This window comes from Aphanomyces astaci, assembly GCF_000520075.1.
Source record: "Aphanomyces astaci strain APO3 unplaced genomic scaffold supercont1.33, whole genome shotgun sequence".
Lineage (NCBI taxonomy): Eukaryota > Oomycota > Saprolegniomycetes > Saprolegniales > Verrucalvaceae > Aphanomyces > Aphanomyces astaci.
Window position 1 is genome coordinate 73,704 of NW_009798296.1, and position 12,828 is coordinate 86,531.

Below are 12,828 nucleotides of genomic sequence, written 5' to 3' on the forward strand. Positions count from 1 at the left end.
ACTTGCACGCGAAAGTTTATGGCTTATCGCCCAACCATTGCTAAGAAATCGTTAGTCGAAGTCATGTACTTTCTCGGATTGTTAAAAATGTTTGTAATAAATTATTGGAGATTCGGTATGAATTTCCGGACCCCGTTCAATCGAATCTCGCCGAGCGAATCGAGCACCAATCTCTCCCATTGGTCAATCCGAAATTACTTGTCGCTGATTGGCTACAATCCATTTTCGAGTTTCTACTGGAAAGGGCGAAGTGGATAATGGCCAATCAGATGTCTCTGATTTGTGCTCGATTGAACGAACCATGCAAAATTGGGAAATTTGAAGAAAATCGACAATATGACAAAGTTAACGTTAACTTAGGCTAACTTTGTTAAGTTATAATGTAATAATATAACTTTGAAATGTCATGTAAAAAATTAACTGTGTTTGTGCGAGAAAGTACGAAACCGCCGAATTGTCGAAATGTTCGACGTCGACGAGCTGGACAACGAGGTGCGGCGTTCGGTGGACAGCAACAAAGATGCTTCGGCGACGTCAGACGACAAACCGCGCCGATCCCAGTGATAGATGCTTCTAGATATACTTGAAGCGTGATGGAACATTATGTTGTGTTGGCAACGTTCATGGAATTCTCGTTGCTACTAACTATCGCCTGTTCCCGCAGCCTCCTGTAGTAGTATTGTGCTTTCGAGTGAAATTTCATTGTGTTGTGGTTTCTCGTTGGAATTTAAATCGATTGATTGGCTACTTCAGATGAGCTCAAAATTATTAGCCAATCAAAACCGTCTAAATAAAATTCAACCAATCAGATCGATTGTGGATCGGTTTGGTTGGCGCGATTCGATTGCACCCCCTCTCGAAATTTGTATCAAATCGACAATATCATCATGTATTGATTTAACTCGAATAACGCTACGTACTACAGCTGTAGTAACCGAACCTGACGAGATATACAGTGCATTAATAGTAGACCAACTTTAGTTCAGTACGCTTACGGTCGTGGACGTACTAGTAGTAACGTGCATTGAGTACTACTAGTAGTGAACGTGACGAATACTAGTAATATAGTACTAGCATAACGAGATAGATGCACATCAGACGTTGACATTAAGGCGCATTACAAAAGCTAAAAAATACTCCTAGTATTAAAATATAAAAACGAGATATTATGGGTTGTAAATAATCTCTTGGAATATTATGTACGATAGATGACGCTCATTTATTAAATGGACTCGGTCTGATACGTGGCAAAGCTACGGCGCAGCACCACCGCCCCCGCCAACGCCACCGCCACACAGCACGACAACATGATGGCGACGATACCCAGCAAGTGCAAACTGGCCGCGATGTACGCTCGTACGTCCGACGCCCGCCACTCGGGACACAAGCCACATTGCACCACCTAATATATATATTAATATATATTATATATTTCGACTTACATCAAAAGCCAACGGCGAGGCAGGGTTGGACACCATCGTCTTGGCTGAATCGCAAAATGCGATTGAATCGTTCAAGGTGACCGTCGCACAACCCGTGGTCCACTGGCCTAACGAGACAACAGGAGTATTCAAACGAGATTTTGATCATATGGTGGAATATATATATATATTCCACATTCACAATATATATATTGTAATTCGCTTTAAAATTCCAACATTCGCGTGGTTTGTCTACTCAATATTGAATCACGCCGGAGTTTTCATTGGTTGAATATACAATTGTCCTTTCTGTAAGAGCCAATCAAATAATCCACTCAAAAATGGATTAGCCAATCATAGCGTCGATTCGTGATTCGATTCGACGAGGTCTGGAAATTTGTACTGAATCCAGAATATATATATAATCCAGAATATATATATATAATATACCGCTATATAGTATGTACCTGGCGAAGACTCATACACCCCTGGGCAACGAATTGCGGGCGTCGTACAATTGGAGCACCTGTAGAGCCCCCCAGAGCATGCCACGTCACCAGTGGGACCAATTTGAGCTACTTGCGATATGGCATAGTAAAAGGCACCCGTGGCCCCCACCCACAGCACGATCAGCGTCATGACCAGCCCTGTCGAGTACTACTAGCAGATATGTGACACACGAGACTACTACTAGTAATACTAGTCACCAGAAGCAGCAGCGGTCGACTTTTCATTCGCGAGCCGGCGAGCCCAAACCCTGCCAACACAAACAGCGTGATGCCTACCGCCACCAGCAGCCATGCTATACAAACATACAAGGGGTGAAGGTCATTAAAGCGAGGGAAACCGATCGAGATACGGACCAGCATGAAAACTCACCGATCCAGTCCCATCCGCCGTCCAGCACGGCGTACTCCTTGGCATGTAGCCCATACGCGATCGCAGCTGCAAAACAAATGTCTGAGAATCACGAAATATATATGCATAATATATATATATGCATAATATATATATATGCATAATATATATATATGCATAATATATATATATGCATAATATATATATATGCATAATATATATATATATATATATATATGCGTAATATATATATATATATATTTGCATAAAACACATAGATTTATGTCCACTATATGCAAAAATGAAACACTAACATCGGTGTAGTTGTGGTACGTAGGTAGGTAGTAGGTACCTGTAGCTACCACCACAAACATGGCATTTACGACGGACAGCATGTGACGCATGACCACTGGCACGGACGCGATCTTGATGATGCACAACAGAGTCGTGACCAACGCGACGATGCTCGCGAGACCTAACGCGCCAAGCATGGCGTACCGCGTAGAGATGAACCTGTACTCGGAATGCAAAGAAGGATGAGAGAGAACGCATTGAGATGATGGCAACTCGTACGCGTGGGCATCGTCAAAGGTGCGGCAGCACGCGTGATGGCGAAGCGGGAGGGCCGACCAGTGGAGCTTCAACCACGTGGCCATGGTCGACGGCGCGACGAGCGCCATGTACGCAAACACGATGAACGCGACGGAGATGAAGAGCGTGGAGTAGAAGTAGATCATGAGGAACTGGAGCCGCTCCTTGGTGGCCAGCACACCGCAGAACCCTACCATGCTCACTGCAACGTACACGACGCCGAACGTGGCCAGCATCACGGCCGTCACGGAAGACGAGGACGAGTCGGCAGTGGACGTCAAGGACGACGACACGATGATGCCAAAGTATGCAATGGCACACCCCGCCAGCATGCTCAGGAGCGTCAGCACTTGGACCACGCGGCGACACGTGCGGACATTCATCTTTTGTGCCCGATGGATCGGAAACGACGTCGAACGAAAGCTCGAATATTTTTCCACATTTTCTTCGGAATTTTTGTTTTCATGAAAAAATACGTAAAATAGCATGGGTGTTTTTCGATGGAAATCCCAAAAAATAATATCTTATTTCACTGTCAGTAGTACTACTATTAGTAGTACTGCGTATTACTACTACTAGTATACTGCCACTGTGAAAACCAATACAACGGTTGCTCTGTCGTGAACGGCGAACACGGAGCGCACCCCTTTGGTGCTGTGACCTTGGCTCGCTAGTAACTTACTACCAGTAGTACTACAACAGTAGATGGAAATATCTTAGCGATCTAAGGTTTGGAAATGAGGTCCTCGTCAACGAATATTGTATCTATTTATATACGCCTCAAGTAACGGCCACTGGGAGCCGTTTCGCAATCATTTTCGCACCACGAAGTGGGCTGACGCTTCGCGAACAAGACATCAGCCTCAGCTGTAATAGCCATCCTCGTCAGATCACCACCACTTCAACCTCGAGACCTCACACATCAGTATGGGCGGCGGCATCTCGACCAACGGCGACCTCTCGCAGATGATTGCGTGCACGATGCTGATTGGCGAAGCCATGTTTCAAGGCCTGGACCCGCGCTACGTTCGATTTCCCGACATGTATCGGCTGTACGACTTTCACGTGGGCAAAACCAAGTTTCGCACGTACAAACCGGGGGGTAACTCCTCTCTTTTGCTCCTCTCAATCCATCACTACTAACCCCCCCCCCTTCACCTCGTCGGCTTGCAGGTACCACGTACGTCGTGTTCAACGCGGATGGATCGTCCGGCGTGATCGACCGAGTGACTGGCGCGCCGCCCCCCGAGGCCGAGGACCCCCCCCGAGCCAACGACGTCATTGACGAGAACGATACGTCCAAGTACCTGGTCGTGAATGTCGGCGATGATCGGGTGGTTCTAGACCTAGCCACGATCAACACCCCCAACAAGGACGGGTGGACCCCGTTACATGCGAGTTGCCACACACTTAACGCCGTGGACGCTGGCAAAGCCATCTTGAAAGCCATCTTGGCGCAAGACCCGTCGGCCGACTTGAACGTCAAAACTAGTCGCGGCCCGGGGTCGTTCTCCAGCGGCTACACGCCTCTCCACATTGCATGTATGCACGCGGCTGTCTTGACACACCTATGTTTTTCGTGTGGGCGTCGCCTTGTGTATAAATCGTCTTTATGCTTGATGAACCCAAGAAGATATATTCGAATGAAACGGATGATGACATTTGGTTGATGAGAGTAGGCGCGTATGGCATGGAGGCATTGGTGGTCAAGCTGATCAAAGCCAGTGCAGACGTCCACGTCACGAACGACGTGCACTGGTCGCCCCTTCACGAAGCTTGTCATCGCGGGTACACGTCGATCGTCAAAGAGCTCTTGCGCGCTGGTACTGTTACAATCATGAAAAGACTCAACCCCACCCCCCAAGCAATCCATCGGGGGGAGGGGGTCGTTATATATTGGCCAATCCAAGAGTTCTCACCACCCCCCATTGTGGTATTTCCAAGGCGCCAAGCATGACGTGGCATGCCCAGAGTTCGCGCTGTGTCCGTTTCCTGGTCAAACCCCCCTGGGGGAAGCCGCGCGTCAAGGTCATTTGGACACAGTCAAGGTTCAACCATACATACACTCTGACTTTGCCTTTAGGCACTTGCGTTTTTTAATTATCATGTGCATTGTTGTTTCGATATGTGTAACGTTATAGCTTGTTTTCATGGTCTATTATGGTGGTGGTGTAGCTGTTGTTGGACCATGGGGCGGACAAGGACGGCACGAACGCCATCCACTGGACAGCATTGCACGAAGCCGCGTACCACAACCGCAGCGACGTGGTGCGGATGCTCGTCGTGTACGGTGCAGACGTGTTGATCAAGACACATCGCGGAGCCAAAGCGAGCGACTTGACTATTTCGTGCGAGATTAAAACCATGCTGGACGACATGGCGAGTCACGCGAACGACGACGACAAGGCGAGTCGCACACAAGTCCCCACCACCAACAACAACCACGCTGTCAACTCGAATCCTGGCGACAGCAGCAGTCCCCCCAAGGCTAAAGGTGGTAGTCCGGGTAAAATCAAAGGCGACAGCAGCACCAGTCCATCCCGTTCTTCTGAAGCGGACGGAGGGGGCGGTGTAAAGGTGGGGCCATTGAGCCGCAAAGAGGACTTTGCGTTGTTGGGGGACTTGCCCGCATTGCAGCGACTGCACGTCCCCGCCGAGGCGGATCAAGTCAAAGACGGGGGCAAAGCGCACAAGCCGAAAAAGTCGTCCAAACGAAAGCAGTCCAAGGAGGAGGCGGTGCCGGCCGAGTTCAAATGCGCGATCACACACAAATTGCTTGTGGATCCAGTCAAGTCCCCGTATGGTCACGTGTTTGAGCGCAGTGTGATTGAAAAGTGGATTCAGGACTACGGACACCGCTGCCCCATCAGCGGGGAGCCCCTCGGACTCGCCCAACTCACCCCCCAGGTCCAGTTGAAAGACGATATTGCCAGTTGGAACGCCCCTCCGTTGGTGATGGGGACGGCAAGTCCGAAGAAGGACGCCCAAGCCAAAGCTGAAGGGGCGAGTAGAATGAACAGCGACGTCAAGGGGGACGATGATGTCAAAGGCAACGGCGGCGACGAGAATACACCCGCTCTGGACGACGACGACTTGTATGCGTTTTAGAACCAGACTGTGTCTATGAATACACATAATGCAAAAGTAAAAGCAACCAGCATTCAAAATGGTTTTTGTCGTCGGCTTGGTTTTTGCCACAACAAGTCGAACCGGGTCAAGTGGAAACCCTCGACCAATTAGCACACGTCGGCTTCCAAGGTTAATGCCATGGCCATCTCTGGGCTCTAGGCTAGCCACATCGCCCTCGCCCCGGCTGCAACTCTGCCACGCCCACATATACACGGCCTCATTGTCGGTGTAGTTGTTGGCGCTTCGTTGCGCTTGCCGTGCAGTGTGGGCTAGGACCCAACGGCGGCGCTCCACCCACATATACTGCGCCGCGATGGTGGCGACGGGTGACGAGCTCCGGATGTCTCGAATGGGTCGTGAGGCTACCATAGGACTTGCGTAGGATGACTGCGTCGGGGGCCATCATGTCCACACCTCCTCCCCTGCGAGTTTGACCGAGCTTGGCGTTGAGTGATTCCTGCAGTTACTCGAGCCGTCGTTGGCCAAAACAAGTTGTTTTGGCCAGGGTACAACTCCAGCGGCTACGAGAGCTTCTTGATTGGTGCGTACAGCACTCCTGCCCGCGCTACCAGTCGATCCATAATCGTCGGTACAAAGTAGTCGCATGCCGGCAAACGTACGTGGAGGTCACTCCACAGCAGCAAGTAGAGTTGGAAGGATATTCGTATTTAATACTTGATGCAAGTTGAAACCGACGTAACTGCTCGGACGAAAGTGACTATGTTGCAAACTGTCGTTGTGACAGTATGTCGTTGGGGCTTGGGGGTTTGAACGCGATATTGTATTACACATGTTAGCCTACTGTCTATACTGGCTTCAAAATATGGGACTCGAATTCCCAGCCAACGAAAGATCGCGTCGTTTCGTATCCGGATGTCGTCCTCGCGCTGGTCTTTTTGGGTATCCGGATATTGCAGTTCGATCTTTTGGCATTTTTCAATCACGATGCAGCGATGCAAAGAGTTGGGCGAGCTGCGCGAATCCATCCACGCGCTCCTACAAAGTGAGGACAACCAAGGCGAGCAGCACCTGCATGCTGGCAGCTCTGTGTGCGCAGCGGTTGAGGCATGCCTGTCTCACGGGCTCAAGCGCGTGTCCTCCACCGAGACGGTGAGCTTGTGGGGTTTGCTGCAGTGGACAAACATGTCGCAATTGGAGCGGCACCACGTGTGGAAGCAACGCCAGGAACATGTGCACGCCAAGGAGCAGTCCAAGGACTGGTACCTGGACATGTTCAAGGAGGAACTGCAGCAGATTTCCTCTCTCAAAGTCAACACATCATCAACCATCGACAACCAAATCGACGACTCCGTCAACCCGCTCACCCCAGGCCTGAACGCATCCATTCGGATCGTCAATTCGCTGCTGCATGTGACCACTCCGCAAGGCCGCGTCCGCGCGTGGATTCGGCATTGCTGCAACACCCACCTCCTGAGCTCGTGCTTGGCAGGTATTGTCCATTTACTCAAAATTTGGCTGATTCTTAGCCAAATCTATCGATCGATTGATTCGTTATATAAAGATCGTCCAGTGTCACACTAATTCAAGTCACACACTAATTCGTGGTTGATTTGGTCGAAGAGTGGATATCATTTGATTGGCTACTTGATTTGTGATCTGGGTTTTGATTGGTCGATATATCGATTTTCGGTCGATTTCTTGCTGCTCATTCGATTGAGCGCCCAAACACTCCAACTTCGAATCGACTGGACAATATTACCTTGTATATATATCATCTACAACGGTGTCGCAGAATCGTCCGTCGTTGGGTTGTGCATGTCACTTCAATTTGGTCATTTCGCCAACTATATTAATACTGTAGCATTCGAATCCACCATCGAACTAAAGCAACTTGTATACGTTTATATTGGTAGAAATTCGACAAATAGTGTGATTTGATTGGCTTAGGCAGTCAATTTGACGTTATATAATTAATACCTACCCATGTCCAATGTTTTAATCGTCCATGTCGTGTACCTAACGTCGCGTTGTTTGGCATTTCAATCGTCCATTTTTAGACATTTTGTTTTTATTTATTTTAATTTATTTTTATTGAATTTAAATACATAGACATTTCCGCTAATGCGAGTTTTGGATTGAATTGATACATACTTTGCTTCATTGTTACTATATCGCTCTATACTTGTTGTATTGTACCTAAATCACGAGTATTCATTCCCGTTTCCCCGTAGGTTGAACGTTATTTGTAGTCCTGACTGTTGTTTGTAGCGGTGATGCACCCCCATAACCAAGCCGCGTTGAGCACATACTTTGCCCCTGGCGCCCTCTGCTGCGACGTCGACATGCGAGAAATCTTCGTCGGACTCACTTCCACGTTAGATCGCCTTCAGTTTGGCTTTAGTATTGATGTATGTATCTAGTCTAGTACTACATAGTATGTACAGCGCACTACTAGTTATGGCTGTATTGTACTGTACATATAACCCCAATTTATTTGGACTTGCGAAAAACTCGAATTCGTTGTACTGACTTTTTGTATGTCAAGATCGTCCACAGTGTATGTTTGAGTAGTCATTGGTCAACAACGAGTGATGATGGATTTGATTGGCCAATTGATTCTTTCCCTGGGTTTTGATTGGTCGAATATCGATTGCCTTGTATTCGATTCACCCCCACGTTATGTCGCTACTGTAGCGGCCGCATTTAGACGATTGCGTTACCAGCGACGACCACGTTGTAGTGAAAAACAGTGTCGCAGAAGCAGAAACGCTGTCGCAGATCCCTACCCACAGTATTGCGCGCGTTACCCCGACACCATCGACCGACCCAAACGCCAACCTGCTGAACCATGTACTGGACACAACCACCCAGGCCCTGCATCACCTTCTTCGAGACACGCCGCCCACGGTGCTCAGTCCCCGCGCGCTGGACGAACATGACGACGGACGACGACCACTCGGACCATGTGACGCTTTGTTTGGCGTGGCGATGGCGGCGCTCGTGACGTCGGCGGCGACCTGTGATGTGGCGCCCTTCGACTGCCGGATGGGTGTACCCAACCTCGTGGAAGGCTGCTGCCGGCTCATCGACGCCGCCGCTGCCACTTGCACGCCAGGTACACACCTACCTATATATATATATATATATATATATAGTTTCATGAGCTTGAACTTGATGAGTTATAGTGTCAATAGCTACAGACACTATAACTTTGAACAGACACAAAATTACTTCAAATACCTATCGTACGGTAGTAGTCGTTTGTATATATACAAACGACTACTACCGTACTGTAGGTATTTGAAGTAATTTTGTGTCTGTTCAAAGTTATAGTATCTGTAGCTATGGATACTATATAACTCATCCAGTTCAAGCTCATGAAACTGGAAATGTATTATCTGTTTACAAAATTCAATTGATTATCTTTATAATATAAAAATATTATAAATATATCGTTCCTTTGCACCATATATGACTTCAACTTAAACGATTTTTTCATGATTCAACGAACCATCATCAGACCTGCGAAAACGTATATAAAATTAGTTCTAAGAGGTATCTCTGTCACGCATGACAAGATTCGATCGTTTATGCGAATCATATTGTGCTTTCGAGTGAAATGTCATTGTGTTGTGGTTTCTCGTTGGAATTTAAATCGATTTGATTGGCTACTTCAGATGAGCTCAAACTTATTAGCCAATCAAAACCTTCTCAATGAAATTCAACAACCAATCTGATCGATTGTGGATCGGTTTGGTCGATTCGATTGCACCCGCTCCCCAAATTTGTACTATCAAATTGACAATATTGCAATCTTCATTCTTTTGAGCCAATCAGACTTGTCAACCATGTGCGTTTGTACTATTTCTGAGTGTCGTGTACTCGTATCGATCTGTTGTTTGCCCTAAGTAATTCCCATTGTCATGTACCTATATATATTTCCCCATAAGTACACGAGCCCCCTAAACAGATCACCCCCCCCCAGTCCACTCCACTCACTCGTCATAGCTTTGTTTGCATCCAAGATCCTCAAGGCACGGTTCGCGCAGCTGATTGGCCAAGTGAATTGCACGGGCACATTGAGTGTGTGGAGCAGCGTCCACCACGGCATCATCATCCTCATCAAGTGGCTGCGGGACCTCCCGGACCCCGTCATCCCATCGCACTTGCATGCGGCTTGTCTGACGGTGTCACAGACGGAGCTGCGGAATGTGCTCAACCAGCTGCACTGGAGCGTCAAGCCGACTCTGGCGCGACTTTGTGCGACGCTTACTCGGGTGATTCACGGTACGGCGGATTCTTTGCCAAATATATCGATACTGACTTTTTTATGTAAAGAGGGATGATCCTGAGTCACACTAATTCAAGTCGCACACTAATTCGATGTAGATTTGGTCGAATGGGAGTGGATGATCATTTGATTGGCTACTTGATTCGTGTTGTGGGTTTTGATTGGTCGATATATATCGATTGCTGCTACTCATTCGATTGAGCACCCACCGCACTCCAATTTTGAATCGACTTGACAATATATGGATGTGATGAACTTGCTATGATTGGTTGGTTGGGCCAAACTAGAATGATCGATGATTGGTTGAAATTTCTTGAATGATCGATGATTGGTTGAAATTGCTCCGGTACTTCGATTGGATAGGACATTCTAAATATACACCTATTAATAGTACTAATAGTATGGTATTGGCCTCATGTCCTGAATTCATTCGAAAGTGTATACTATTAGTCCAAATTGACATTATATAAATATATATATATTATATATATACAACGTGTATCAACGTGTATCAACGAATTACTGGTATTTTCGTGTCTATATACTAATTACTGGTATATATATTTTTTTAAATGACTTGTGTGTGTTGTATTCGTAGCCCAGTCGGGCACGACAGTGGACACGTTAAGTGATATTTTTGGCCGCATCTTGTTTGCGCCCACCACATCCGCCACGGAGCTATCGGTACTACATCACCTAATCATAACTAGTATTACTACTAGTACTATTACTATTGCTCATTACTAGTACTATTACCACCATTATTGCTGCTACTACTTACGAGCAGTCAAATAGTGACAAAGAAGTAGTAGCGATATGTTTTTTCACGTATTAATCTATTTTTATAATTTTATTTTTATTCTATTTCTAGGCGCAAGCCAACGTCGTGCGCATGCTGCTCACGTCATCTTCGGATGTGTTGATGGACATTACACGGGACCTTGTGGACCGTCGAGAGGTACTAGTACTACTATTAGTAGTAATACTAGCCACCCCTGGATTCACAAGTCGTGGTTGTAGCGGTTGACCCGCAAGCTGGGGCGTATTTCTGGGATTTCGCTCGAGTTAGTCGAGGCGTTGGATCTGACCAAAAACAAGCATGCGTTGCTGTGGAAGTTGCTTCGGCACTCGTACCCGGGCGTGACTTCGCCCGACCAACTGCGAGGCGGCGGCGTCCTCGTCGGTCGCTGCCTGGTGCACTTTGCCGTTGAACATGCTGAGCTGGCGACGCAGCTGATTGGTCAGCGAGTATTGGGCCACTCCAAGCAGTACCCGCTTCCCGTCGCCAGTGTACACATTGTGCGGATGCTTTTGGCAGTGCTAAAGCTACATGATTCAACTGTCCAGCCAGGAACCAGTCACAACCAGCAGGTATAGTACCTCTTTATCCAGCTAGCTAGCTAAGCTACTACAGGACTACTAGTACTACTACAGGACTACTAGTACTACTAGTACTTACTCTACTACTATGGACATTTCAGACAATCGACTTTGACGTGGATTCGTGGCTTCGCCGGTGTGATGATACCCATCATCAGATTACGAAGGATGGACAAGAATTGACAAAAGAGGGTGGAGGCCCCGTGGCCATCCATTCTGCGTTGGCGTTGGTGCAACAAGGCTTGTGGCCGTACGTTACGATCTATATGGATATATCGTTGTTCATATGGGCGTGTACAGTATGCTCCACAGTAATGTGTTTGTGTATACAAAATGCCATGTATTTGATGTCATGATTCCGGTCATTCAATCTATATCGTTATTCATATGGGATGGAGGTGTACTACTCTATATGTAGGAGCGTTGACTTGCTATTATTCTATTCAATATGGCGTTGTTCAGATGGAACGATGACTTGTTTTATATATACTTTGTTGTTTATAGTACGACGACTTGTTTGATACTATATATTATTCTATATATATTGTTCATATCGAACGATATTCTAGATTTATAAAATCCGACTTCTTGTACTAGTTGTTCAATTGTATGACAAATAAAAGTAGCCGCTTCGACCATGCGTTGTACCAATGATTATCCGATAATATATATCGTTGTTCATATGGACATGTATCTCACAAATTAGGTTATTCTATTCAATATATCGTTTTTCATATGGACATGTATCTCACAAATTAAGTTATTCTATTCAATATATCGTTGCTCATAGGGACATGTATCTCACTAACTAGGTTATTCGACAATATATATCGTTGTTCATATGGACATGTATATCACAAACTAGGTTATTCGACGACCCCGATGCATTCTACCGGTTGTTTGGGTGGAGTGTGCTGCTGTTTGATCGCAATTACACTCGGTCAGGGGCCACTTGCATGGATTTCAATACAATTCTCGCCGAAACCCAAGTACAAGTATCATATCATTTGAACCAACGACCCACGTCCATTCCAAACTTGTACCAACTCTGGGCCACATCGCTCCAGGCCCAAGCCCTGGCCCCGACGAGTATATACATATATATACATATATTAATATTTTATTTCTGGTTAATATTGTAGAAGCCAGTGCCCACATGCGCACATATGTCGTCGCGTGGGCGGGCGGCGTGACAGT

The 12,828-nt window shown here is 46.8% G+C and overlaps 4 protein-coding genes across 9 annotated transcripts in view; 2 read left to right on the forward strand and 2 right to left on the reverse strand.

Moving 5' to 3' along the window:
- Positions 1 to 1,168: 1,168 nt before the first annotated feature.
- On the reverse strand, positions 1,169 to 3,292 carry H257_11249 (hypothetical protein). Its single transcript, XM_009838136.1, has 7 exons — positions 2,853 to 3,292; positions 2,632 to 2,792; positions 2,301 to 2,366; positions 2,129 to 2,223; positions 1,889 to 2,078; positions 1,443 to 1,549; positions 1,169 to 1,402 (listed from the first exon to the last, which is right to left on the reverse strand). The coding sequence occupies exons 1-7, from the start codon at positions 3,251 to 3,253 to the stop codon at positions 1,223 to 1,225; spliced, it is 1,200 nt and encodes a 399-aa protein (XP_009836438.1). The 5' UTR covers positions 3,254 to 3,292; the 3' UTR covers positions 1,169 to 1,222.
- A 397-nt stretch (positions 3,293 to 3,689) lies between these two features.
- H257_11250 (hypothetical protein) lies at positions 3,690 to 6,030 on the forward strand. Its single transcript, XM_009838137.1, has 5 exons — positions 3,690 to 3,972; positions 4,044 to 4,412; positions 4,550 to 4,693; positions 4,815 to 4,918; positions 5,046 to 6,030. The coding sequence occupies exons 1-5, from the start codon at positions 3,798 to 3,800 to the stop codon at positions 5,976 to 5,978; spliced, it is 1,725 nt and encodes a 574-aa protein (XP_009836439.1). The 5' UTR covers positions 3,690 to 3,797; the 3' UTR covers positions 5,979 to 6,030.
- A 76-nt stretch (positions 6,031 to 6,106) lies between these two features.
- Positions 6,107 to 6,368, reverse strand: H257_11251 (hypothetical protein; the record flags this gene model as incomplete). Its single annotated transcript, XM_009838138.1, has 2 exons — positions 6,107 to 6,154; positions 6,213 to 6,368. 2 exons carry the CDS (start codon positions 6,366 to 6,368, stop codon positions 6,107 to 6,109), a joined length of 204 nt encoding a protein of 67 aa, XP_009836440.1.
- A 563-nt stretch (positions 6,369 to 6,931) lies between these two features.
- Positions 6,932 to 12,828, forward strand: part of H257_11252 (hypothetical protein) — a 7,419-nt gene continuing 1,522 nt past the window's right edge. For 2 of the 6 annotated variants that reach the window (XM_009838139.1, XM_009838140.1), the window contains exons 1-9: positions 6,932 to 7,449; positions 8,229 to 8,368; positions 8,655 to 9,075; positions 9,969 to 10,247; positions 10,850 to 10,935; positions 11,123 to 11,209; positions 11,272 to 11,622; positions 11,733 to 11,881; positions 12,497 to 12,720. In XM_009838139.1, coding sequence (XP_009836441.1) covers positions 6,945 to 7,449; positions 8,229 to 8,368; positions 8,655 to 9,075; positions 9,969 to 10,247; positions 10,850 to 10,935; positions 11,123 to 11,209; positions 11,272 to 11,622; positions 11,733 to 11,881; positions 12,497 to 12,720 — 2,242 coding nt within the window. In that variant the 5' untranslated portion in view covers positions 6,932 to 6,944. Of the gene's footprint in view, positions 7,450 to 8,191; positions 8,369 to 8,654; positions 9,076 to 9,968; positions 10,248 to 10,849; positions 10,936 to 11,122; positions 11,210 to 11,271; positions 11,685 to 11,732; positions 11,882 to 12,496; positions 12,721 to 12,828 lie in introns of those variants that run through there. The other 4 variants (XM_009838142.1, XM_009838144.1, XM_009838141.1 and 1 more) reach the window with 3 other exon arrangements.